The sequence below is a fragment of the Epinephelus lanceolatus genome, chromosome 14, assembly GCF_041903045.1.
Source record: "Epinephelus lanceolatus isolate andai-2023 chromosome 14, ASM4190304v1, whole genome shotgun sequence".
NCBI classification, from domain to species: domain Eukaryota; kingdom Metazoa; phylum Chordata; class Actinopteri; order Perciformes; family Serranidae; genus Epinephelus; species Epinephelus lanceolatus.
Window position 1 is genome coordinate 6,727,993 of NC_135747.1, and position 12,424 is coordinate 6,740,416.

The 12,424-nt window shown below is 41.3% G+C and overlaps 1 protein-coding gene across 1 annotated transcript in view; it reads left to right on the forward strand.

The window, feature by feature from the left end:
* The first annotated feature begins 4,416 nt into the window (after window positions 1–4,416).
* The window catches only part of dpp10 (dipeptidyl peptidase like 10), a 336,082-nt gene continuing 328,074 nt past the window's right edge, over window positions 4,417–12,424 (forward strand). The window contains exon 1 of the mRNA XM_033617236.2: window positions 4,417–4,844. Within this exon, the coding sequence (XP_033473127.2) occupies window positions 4,785–4,844 (60 nt within the window). The 5' untranslated portion in view covers window positions 4,417–4,784. The remainder of the gene's footprint in view (window positions 4,845–12,424) is intronic.

Here is a 12,424-nt window from a genome sequence, read left to right on the forward strand (position 1 = left end):
AAACGCAAAGGACAGACTTTTCTGTTTTTAGAGAAACCGTTGTCGTCTAAACAGGGCCTTAGTCTTAGTCTTAAGATGAAAATGCTTATTAGTTTTAGTCACAGTTTAATTATTTTTATGGTTAATGGTAGAGATGCACGATAATGTTGGCATGTCATCAGTATCTGCCGATATTGGCTTTAAAATGAACGGAACCGAATCAGCCAACATGCTTTTTCTTAGTTTACACAATGACTGAATATCATATATGCTGAAAAGTATTCTATTTCATGGCTCCATCTGCTCCATGTGAGTATGCATGCATAATATGATGTTAATTCCACTACACTAGGTAGGGAAAAAAGTGGATATATCGGTGTTAGTTACCAGTCAAATAAGTTGTTGTTATATATCAGCAAAACAATCAAATATCATACATCGCTACTTAGTTTTAGTCAACAACAACTCAAAATGATATAGTCAGTAAAAGCTCATCACATGCTCTGCTCTTATACCACTCATATGGGATTAGAAAATGCAAGCACGTCCGTTATCGGCTAGTTTCAAACATTTTTCTAATACATTCAGTTCTCCTCTTGTCTCAATTTGAATGTCTGATAATTTACCACTAACACTGTCCTCCAGTCTCATCTCGTCAACAAAAATAAAACATACATTTTGTCATACTTATATTATCAAGATTTATTTTTAGCTCATCGTCTTGTCTTAGTCATGGAAAAAAGGTTGTTGATAAACATGTTTTGCCATAGCTTTTGTTAATAAAATTAACTCAACCCCTCGCTCCACCACAGCTCCACCCTCTTGTCCAAATTTGGTCACCTCTGGTTCCAAACATCAAACACTCAACACCAGTTACATCTTCAAGTTATGCTCTGCTTTGCTATGATTCACAGCAAAAGCGATACAAAAAACACAAATGTATGTTTCCAAATGTTACTGAATTAAACTGCATGGTTTGAAAAATCGACCCCCCATCTATCTACTGTGTCTACAACCTGATAGATATGAAAGACAATATCTGTCTGTTGTGGCCCCAGACCCTTGGGAGCTCTGAAGGTCCCAGGTTTAGTATGTATCAATCATTTTTTAATAATTAAAAAAAAATGGCAACATGCACCACCTTGTAAGCTAAAATGATAAGAACCTTTAGGTGGCTTCTGCATTTTTACATAATCCTGAGGCCCCATATTGTCATTAGATCTAATTTTATTACCTCCATCATTTTACTTGACATTCTGCTTGCATGGTGCAATACTGTACCTCACTAAATTTGTGTTTAATCAAATAACCACTAATTAATTGATGCAAAGCAAACTTGGGCATGTACTGTAGTATTCAAGTGTAGGGGAACTGGCTGGTTCATATGGCTGTGGGTAGAATATAATAAAGCTGCTGTGTGCACTGTGCTTAATGGAAAATTAAAGCCATCTGGGGCAAAATTATGATTTAGGGTATTATGAATAAAATTGAGTTGAGTTTTATTTTTTTGGCACTCAGTGGTTGTGAAATTTGATGAAATCTGATAAACTTATAAAGACAAAATGGCTGTTGGCAGGCAGTTTCCTATTCACGCTTTCAGCAGACACAGAGCAACATTATTCATTCACTCACTGGTGACTTGAGAGATGTAGCTGCTTTTTTTGTTTAGCTCTGTTTTTGGAGTCCAAGTCCTGAATGAAATATCAGGCTCACCCCTGTGCTCACCATGTTTCCCATTAGCAAGCTGTTACCTTTGTCTGTCTGACGTTAGCTGCTAGGCAGGTAGTGTATAGTGTTCAGTATTGCATTTCATACCTCCGTCTGCTGGTGGGCTATCGCGATGATATGTATTATATGATGTTAATTCCAGTACAGAAGAGACTTGATGATCACTTAAAATAAGGCAGGGACAAAAGTGGATATATCGATATCAGTTATCAGCCAAGTAAGTTGTTACATATATTAACATATCGGATATCGGCAAAAAAAAAATAATCCAATATCTTGCATCCCTAATATACATTATCCACTACTTCAGTTTTCATGAGTAATCAGTTGTGTAATGTGTTAAATATTGTTAGATATTCTCTACCTAATAAGTTTTAGTGTGTCATAGCTGCTAAATTTAGGTACTCTTAACTCAAGACATGAGATGAAATCTACTCAAACAAACTGAGCACAAAAGGGTTCTTCACATTTATTGAGAAGTTTCTACAGGTTTGTTTTAATATTGTGGTAATTACCTATGGATTTGTTGCTTTGAGCAAGTGCTAACACATTACATATAGCCATTTGGTCAGCGCTAATAGAACAGTATCAGTTGGTGCAGCTTCAAAGGTCAAAGGCTACATACACAACAGAGACTGGAAACACCAGGGGGTCAAAAGAAGAAAGAAGATTTGCCCTGGGGCCTCCTTGCAAATTAATCTGGTCCTGCATCAATATTACAAGGTGTCACCTGATCGCCAGAATAAGAATGTTGGCATGCTACGTCTCTGCAAACTACGGACACGTTACATTTGCACATTTTGATGTAGCATTGTTGAACCTTTTCTTTCCAGCGACACAGTGGTCAATGTGTGATTCGATTTAGGAACAAAAACTACTTGTTATGGTTAGGAAAAGATGTTGTTTGTTTTAGCTTAGAATGCCTGGTGTGGGGGGAACCAGCCTGTTCATCACATATCAACGCTTGGTCAGTACTGTTCACATCTGCATATGCTGTGTCAGGTATCCTTCTGTGTTTGTTAAGGTCTTCCATCCATCCATTTTCATAACCGCTGATCCTCTTGGGCGTAGTCATTCACACCTACGGCCAATTTAGAGTCACCAATTAAGCTATCCCCAACCTGCATGTCTTTGAACTGTGGGAGGAAGCCAGAGTACCCGGAGAGAACCCACGCTGACACGAGAACATGCAAACTTCGCACGGAAGGGCTCCCTCCTGGGATTGAACCAGGAACCCTCTTGCTGTGAGGCGATAGTGCTAACCACCACACCACCGTGCCGCCCTGCTTAAGTTCTTACTTTCTTTAATTTTTTTTTTTTGTCAGATGTAAAATGATGATCGCTGGGTAATATGTATGTTGATGTTGTCCAATGTCAGGTCTCCATTTACTGTATGTCAAGACAATGCATGCGCTAGAACTCGTCATATTAGTGTGCGCTAGGGCCCGTTGTAACTTCCTTACACCACTGATTACATCAGTACTGGCAGTGTTGGGCAGTGGTAACACATTACAGTAATAATATTATTTTTTCCAGTAATGAGTAGTGTAACTAATTACTAATGAAATTTCAGTAATCATTTTACACTTACTCCAAAAGAAACCCAACTCGTTATAATGTCACTTTTGTTATCACATCACAGCTGACTTGAAATACAACAGTCACATCAGCGGACTCATTTTAGTAATCATCGTGCTGCGCCCGCACGTCATAAAGAAGCCAGCTAGTTGGAAATGCTTACCTTAGCAGCTGAAAATATTCCCAAGACTTTGATTTTGTCAGGAGGAAAGATGACAAGAACACTGTTGCTGTCGGTAGTCGGACCAAAACTCTCTCCACTGCAAAAAACACATCGTCAAACCTCTGGTCTGAAACATCACAGCAACGTGAGGCTTTAGAAAATACACCCACCAAAGGTGAGCCCTCCTCGGCCACGGAGGTCGGCTGTAGCTCTACACTGGCTAAACAACCAACACTGGATTTTAATCTTGGACAGCTGCAGGCTACAAAGCAGTGATAAAGCTTGAGGCTGGATATGTTGTGGATGAAATATTGCTCCATGAGTGAGTCTCCGTCTTTCAGGCAGAGCCTTGGGAAAATACCAGTCACAGGCAACAGAAAATGCCAAGGCAAATAGAATCTATCTAGCAGTAGTGACTACCGTGACATTCGCACACAGGCACACATCTCAATTTTGGGGAGATATGCAATTACCAATTTTATGGGTTGTAATGGAAAAGAAATATAACGAGGAGTGTAAGAAACTACAGTTGGCAGGGACTTATAAATATAGTGATATCACTTTAAAAAAGAGTAATGCTTAATGAGTAATACAGTTCATTTTTAAAGTAATGAGTGCAACACTGGTTAGTGGCAGCATTTCTAAGTGACGCTGTCCAGCAGCGCATCATTCCACTACAACAGGTGGAGTCCGGCTGACAAGTGGTGTATCATACCACCGCTCAAGGGTGCGGCTTTGATGACTTTGGAGTGAGAAGGCTGGGGGCACAATCCCAGCAGGAAAAGCAGCAAAAAAACAAAAACTGGCAAACCAGCAGTGACTTGCTACAACACAACAGGTTTTGTTGTTGTCTTGCACAGTGGTCTGCACCATCCCCTCGACCTCCTGAAGACTAAGTCAGCTCATATACTATGTCACTTTCAAAACGTTGATATGATGCAAATGTACAAATGTAATGTATCTGTGGTTTGCAGAAATGCTCAACGCCACCATTTCTTCTGGTGACTGGACTGATTCTGTACAATGCTGCTTATTAGATATCCTGTGAAACATATATGCATATCTGGTAATCTCCTCTGGCCACCTCGTTCGGAAATTTCTGCGGTCGCCCCTGGTTACCAATCATCACCGGTCAATTGTGCACATACCTACTGCGCTGCGTTGCGCGAGGCACATACAGTAGCTGTCAGATGCGGTTGCGCGCTTCAGCCGCACACGGAACAAAGACCGAAAACACTGCTCATCCCACGCTGTAGAGTTGTTAGAGGGGGCTCGCGTCGCGTCTCTCCTCGGCTGTTTTGTCTCACTTGGATAGGAGGACTGTTACCGTCTCAAGATGAACCAAACTGCCACCGTATCGCATCAAGTTAAATGCCAGTCTACAAAGACCATCAAGGTAGGCTTTATGAATGTTTCTTCTTCGCTGGAATTAACTTACGGGTGTTTTATGTGTGTCTGTATCAGCAGCAGCTCAAAACTTGAGTGTGGGTTTGGTGAGCGGATATGCGCATTGACGCACAGCACTTTGGAGCTGGTTTGGGGGCATGCATGTCAGCATCCACATCATCATCCCATGAAGTTACTATTTGAAACCTGAAAGTAAGCAAGTAATCTGATTCCTCTGGCCGTGTCTGAATGATGGGGCTCCGGTTCTTGACGTCTAGTGTGAATGTGTTGGATGAGGAGGCACACACTGGCGCAGTGGCGAGATTTCATTCATATCACGTCGCGCTCCTTATTATTATATTATCTTTATTGGCTGGCAAGAAATTATAGTGGCTCTCTCCAAACAGCACTGGCTAGACTCTGGCTGCTACTTCCACACGGCTGTGGCGAGAACAATCCCTGAAACATTTGTGCTTTGATGGTGCATCAGTTGCTTAACTTTGCCGTGTAGGCTATAATCTGGGGAGATCATCCTCATTTTGACCTGTTGTTAGAATGAACACATGTTATTAAAGTGGCTGCAAGGAAGCAGCAGGAGGTGTGTGTGTTTTACATCTGATATGAGATAACGAGAGGACAGGTAACGCAATTAACACCGTCGTTTTCTGTTCGAGTCACGATCGAGAGATGCGCGGCAGCATCCGCATTGTCTTCTTTAGTGCACCTAAACCTGGGCTGAAGGAGTATGAGATTTGTGGTAGTGTGTGTGCTATGGCTTCGCATGCAGTCAGTGTGTTTCGGTGCTTGCGCGCGCGCGCGCGCGCGTGTGTGACTCAACAGCGGTATCGATTTTGCCGCGGGTTCTGCATCACTTTTCAACCTCGAAGTCCCACCAGAGAAATTTAGCTTGGGGCAAATGTTTCGATCCTCTTCGCCCCTCTCCCAAAGGCGTGCATTTTTTGGAATACAAGGCTGAATGTTTGGAATTAGTGGAGTTCAACTGAGGATGGAAGATGGGTGAAAATATTAAATTGGTTAATATGATGCTTTATTACTATTGTTGGCAGTTAGAATGAAAATCATTGGAGAGACTGAGCCAGGTGTTTGTGGTGTGCTCCTGATGCTGGGTCCTTCTCTGTTACCCTTGTGTTGAAGCCAGCTCTTCATCTGTCATCTGTCTTTGTCTGCTGATGCTCACCAGAGCCAACCATTCAATAAAACCACAAAGATCAAGTAAGCAACTTGGTTAATAATGAATATTGTTCAGGTTAAATGCTGCTTAAACTGAATGTTCCCATACACTCTTCAGCTCTTTGTTACCAGCAACTCATGTAGCCATGTTTTGGGTGTAAAGAAAAACTAATGGATACATTTCATTTATTTCAGCTGGCTTCTTGTTCATGTAGTTTTCATTTCTATTAGTTCAACCTATGTGAATAAGTAATCACCATAAAAATGTTTGACATTGTACGTTTATGCAAACCATGGATGCATTTTGTTTTATTTGCACGTACTTACGTAGCAGATATGTTGAAACTTGAGGTTTCAACAACACTGTGGTTAATGTGTGGTAAGGTTTAGGCACAAAAAATACTTGGTTATGGCTAGGAAAAGATCATGTTTTGGCTTAAAATATTTGGTATTGGTGGCTAAAGACGCTGGAAACACAGCGATGTCTTGGGAAAAAAACAGCCTTGTCTTGTGGCACTATACTTGGGGGCTAAAAAACACCCACGTTTGGTGACTAGAAAGCCACCGGGAGACACAGCAATGACCAGATTAGTTATTTATTAGTCTTAAACATTGGTCTGCAGCTTGGCAGGCATCCACCTGGGTGACATGCCATCCACCATCCCCTTCACCTCCTGAAGACAAAGTCAACTCATATACTATGTCACTTGCTGATATGATACGTATGCAATGTGCAAATGTAATGCTCGGTGGTTTGCAGAAATGTACAATGCCAACACTGTAAGTATTTCAGTATAACATTTAAATAGTCACGACTATCTGGCAAAAATCAAACAAGTTAAACACCATCTTTCAGTTGTTATTTATCATTCTGAAATTCAATTAACATGTGTCATCAGGACTGGTGTGCGTGGTTTGACCAGATTTAATTGACGGATACACACAAACAGCTTCTGCTTTAAATGTCACCCATTGGTGCACAGAAGTATGTGTCATCACAGTGCCAAAGTGTCCAAACACACCTTTACTTGATATGGTTAAGACACTAACATATCCTATCAGAGTGACTTGAATTACTCACAGACAGTGACAGTGGCAAGGGGGACTAATGTGGGAGATTGTGACTGCTTTAAACCAATGAGGATCAATGACGGTCATGAGAAAAAGCAGTTGATTGGTTTCAGCAGCTGGTGAAAAGAAAACTGACAGGGCAGAAATAACAAGTCTTTCGTGGAATTCAATTCAATTTCCTCAATTAAAAACAGTGTGTCCCAGGTGAAACAGAAGAATTAGGGGAGTGAAAAAGCTTCTTGGTTCACTTCCCTCCAGCTTGACGTATTGACACTTGTTGACATATGGACAAATAACACAACAAGGCATTCTGTGCAGAACTGTAAACATTCCTGAAAATACAAGTTGTTTCTGAGAACTGAGCAAACATAAAAAACACAATATTCTACTGGAAGAGACTTGCTGAGCCAAATTGGTTTTAGGATCTTCGCTTTGTCTACAGTGACAATAAACAGAACTTGAATTACATTCCTTGAGAATATTCAGCCTCGTATTTTGTTGCCTAGAGGGTTGCCATGTGCAAAAAGTCATTTTCTGAATCTCTGCGTGCAGCACTTTTTTCTTTCACGGCCTGTCTTTACACTTTTAGGGAAAATGAACTGGAGCTGGGCTGCTTGCTGCATTCAAAAATCGTCACTGTGCAAATCTCACCAAATTACGACAACAGTGAGCAATGGTTTGGAGTGCCTGACACCCCGAGGCGTCTGCTGCAGCTTGGCATGGTGCACTTTGCCTTCAGCTCGCAGTGAACCTGTCTCGGAAATCAGTGAAACAAGCAGGGGATCATAGTTGGGATTAAGCACTTCAAAACTCCTCTGTGTTGCTCAAAAAACGTTAATCTCTCCGTGTCTGACCCCCATCGTCTGGCACTGAGGTCTTAACAGCTCTCTGTTATCCTCTTAAATGCCCCCTCTTCATATCATGGCTGTGTCCTTATGCCATAAGCCAAGATAAGAAATCCAATTAGGACACGGCAGCAGATTTGTCGTGGGCCTTAACTCCTGGGGTCTCGCTGAGTTTAACGAGGCTGGATGCAGCCTGAGGCTTGTGTCATCAGCGGTCCTTGGAAGTGTCAGATCCACCCACATGCAGATTGCAGCTATAAACTGGAATTGTCAGAGGAGCAGGGAGCCGTGTCAGTGCTCCCCTGCCAGTGACGGGAGGTCGTGTAAGAGAAGGTGCAATATTTCCCAAGCTGTGCTGTAACATTGTGGATTTACACTGAATTCACACAGCGGGGATCTCGACAGGAAGTTTGGGTAGGAGTGACAGTAGGTGATTTATGTAAGTGCAAGGACTGTGCCTCTTTTTTTTTTTTTGAAATACCAATTTTAGGATCCTGTTTCAAGATGACAGGATAAAATACGTCTGAGCATACGGCTGTATCCGACACCCACTACCTTCAATCCATTTATAGTCACATCACTTTAAAGGTCCTTGAGTGACAAAAAGCCTGGGACTGAAAATTAAAGCGACATGAAGTCTTTAAGCAGTAGGCACAACAATGTCTATCATAAAACCAGATGTTATGCTTGATAAAATTCTTGTAAAAGCTAGATACATAAAACTCTGTGTTGGTGCAGGACTAAAACTCAGTGTCTAAGAAAAGTGTGTATTCATATTCCAATCTTGTGCATACATCTACAGCTGTACATAGGCATTGTTCTGTTTAATCAGTCATAGTCATTTCACACTTAATGAGTTCAGTCATTGTGACGTGTTCCTCAGCTTCACTTCAAATCTGAGAGGGTGCAGGCGTGTGTGGTTAAAAATGCTGTCTGAGACCTTAGTTAGTGAATATATATTCGAGTTGCCCAAGTATTTTTCTGAATGTTTGTTAAGGGTGTTGACATTTTTAATATGTGCAAGATGTGCAGGTTCTGCTGTTTTACCTATAGGCCTACCCTTTGTCCATTAAAATTAGCGCATATACGCAAGTTCCTTAATACAGGAAAACCCACTGAAAGTGGCTGATTGACTGTTCTCCTAAAACAAAATCACAAAATACAAACGTCAGATGTTAGTGGGTGTTAATAGGTTTTTTTTTTAATCTTATCTAATCATTTACACTTATAATGTAAGCCATATCAAACCTTCAACTGAGGATCTTCAAATTGGAGTTGTCCAACACTAAATATGGCACAGTTAGACTGTAGCCTTTAACCCATCTGTATCTTACACTGGCAGACTGGTTGTGTTCAGGCAGTACATGTGCTGAAGAGAGTGCTTGACAGATTTAGCATTGATCTCCTGCAAAATTGTTGAACTCTGAATGGACATGGTTATCAGCAGTATCAAAATTGGTAATTTAAAATACAGATAAAAGTGGAATTAGTGTAAGATTATACATGAACAATAACATTATTGCCCTACACAGAATAAAAACATAAAAACAGTTTAAAATAAAACAATTCTAAAATAATAATGAGGAAACAAAGCTGACCTGCCCGATCTCCTCCAGCAGGTCATTCCTGAGTTTAGGTGCTGTGACTCCAAAGGCCTAGCCTCTTCTGGCTTTTAGCCTCCACCTATGGACTACCACCTACAGACCCTGACTGGAGGATAGCAGAATGCACTCAAGCTTGTGTGGCGTTAGCAGGTTACATGCAGAGTTTTCCTTGCAGATGGAGAGTATTAAGGATTTTGAGAGCCTTAACTGACTTGTCAGGAAAACCCCTAATAAGTGTTTAAAATTAGTTTCTACTCAGTTTTTACTCTCCATCATTTTATTTGAGTGTACAAATACTGAGTGTGAAACTTACACACTACATAGAGCTCTCAACAAGTCCTACAAAGTGACAATTTCATAACTCAGTGTATTTGATTTATGATTCAATATACAACTCACTCTAACTTATTGAGTGTCTGTTATACAGGACATTGTGAATGAGTGAATGAGGGAGTAAATTTGGAAACATCTGTGAGAACTCTCAGACATCTGGATCCAGCCTGTGAACATTAAGCCTAGTTCACATTATACATGACTTTCACCCTGATTTTGCGTCGCGGAGACTATAGTAATCTTTTGAGTGTTCATACCTGGCAACATGTGTTTCTGTCATTGGGAGTCTCGCCAACTGCGTTACGACCTGTGTGTGCACACCACACACCCTCGCCGACAGAGCCCCAGATAACGTGGTGACGTCAACAAACTACAATTTTTTAACTTGGAGATGACACATCGTAAAGGCATGGATATTCTTCCCAGTGTTGAGTCAGATCTGCCCCCAGGGCCTGGGTCTGAACACAACGCGCTCAGCCTGATCCTATGGACGCCGCCATTGTTGTTGCTTGTCGGCTATGGAAACAAGTCCAAAAGTAACGACGGATATATGCCAGGTATCCAGTCCCAGTCTCAGACGAGGGGTGACTTGCTCGTAGGTTTGTTCACACATGAGGACTTGTCGTGGCAGACTATCTGCCGACTCACGTCCGACCCAAGGTGGCTCTCAAGATCCTCTGCGATGTCAAAATCGTGGTGAAAATCGTGTAATGTGAATTAGGCTTTAGAGTACATGCAGAAGTCTTATGGATATAAGACCCTCGACTTGTCGAAAAGAAAAGCATTTTTCCTGAGGCCAGCATATTTTGTTAATTCTTTGCAATGGGAGCACCGCATATTTACACTCTGCTACAAACCCCAGCAGTGTGACAAGTCCATTCTGTGTTGAGCACTGCAAGTTCTGCATTTTTTCTGGTCACTGAGAGTTGAAAATATTCAGCTTTGGAGAAAACGCTGCATGTGTCACTGTCACTTTTTACGCAGTCGTGCAATCACAGTGGAGGACAGGTCCTGTACCTGCTACAAAGTGCTGAACAAAAACAACAACAACAAATAGCCATTTAATCTGTTAAGGGTTGTAGGGGGGGCTGGAGTCTATCCCAGCTGACACTGGGGGAGAAGCAGGGCACATCCTGGACAGGTTGCCAGACTATCACAAGGCTGACGCATAGAGAGAGACAGCCATTCATGCTTACATTCACACCTACGGCCAATTTAGTGTGACTAATTAACCTAGCCTGCATGTTTTTGGACTGTGGGAGGAAGCTGGAGAATCTGGAGAGAATTCATGCTGACACAGGAAGAACATACAAACTCCACACAGAAAGGTCCCGGCCAGCCAGCCAGTGGGTTTGAACCTGGAACCCTCTTGCTGTGAGGTACAGTACCGCCCACAACGACAATAGAGGAGAAATATGGTAATATACTGTAAGCTATAAGTTTCCACTTCATGTGTGGGAGATGAATGTTTTGGTGCATACAATTTATTTAGACTTCTGGATCCAGATGATTTCATTGACCAGCACATTTTCAGTCAAAGACAAGGATGTCGTCAACATTAGTTTCTCATCATGTCATTAGTGCTGTACTTTTTCTTGGCTAATCATTATTTTGAAAAGCAAATTAAGTGAGATAACATTTCTGAGAGCTAATTGCATCCTGGTTTACCAATATTTTTGGGTTGCAAAGTTGAGCATATTCAATGGTGAGTTTTATCTGTAAAATCATTAATTAGAAAGCCTCCTCTCTAAATGACTACAAATGGTTTACTCTGTATCACAACAGCCAAGTGGAGTGAAAACACACCAGATTGTCTGTCGTGTAGTCCACGAAAATTGCCTGTTCTCAAAATAGAGCTTTTTTTTTGTTGCAGGAGATATATTCAGAGTTTAAACACTGATGTGCTTTGATCCAGCTCAAAGAGTGCCTTACTTCAGATAAAGTACTTTGACAAGTTTTTATGTTGCAGTTGAAGTGAAAGCCACTCAGATTTGAAAGATAAGTAATGAGGACAATGCTGAGGGAGACTGAGCTGAAATCAAACTTTGTCCTGAGTCAGGGAGTCTTAGATTCAAATTTATACTGTCATATCTGCTTCTGAAGCATCAATGAGGTCGCTAAACGGCTTAATGTGAAACTTGTCCATATTTAAAAGCCAAATCCCAGCAGATAAAGACAAGTATTCATCAGTTCAAGTGATGCTGGCTAGATTACTGTTAGTTGCTCTGTGTTGCGTGATGTGTTTGTGTGATAAAAGATGGAAAAATATCAAATGATGAAGAATATTCATAAAGACAAACAGAGAGAGAATATCTTGTCTGAATAAACAAAATACTGAATTCCAAAACATTTCACTTTCATTTATATTTCACACTGTATGTACATGACGGCTCGCTCAGATACACTTTTCCGCTGAGGTTTTTTTCTATCGCTTGCAGGAAGACTGGGATTGTTTGCAATCTCTCTGCCAGCTTGCAGCACCGATAGCTCTCATCTCCGTAACTCAGCACCCCGGATGCTCGACAACTCAGCCAGCAGGTTATTGA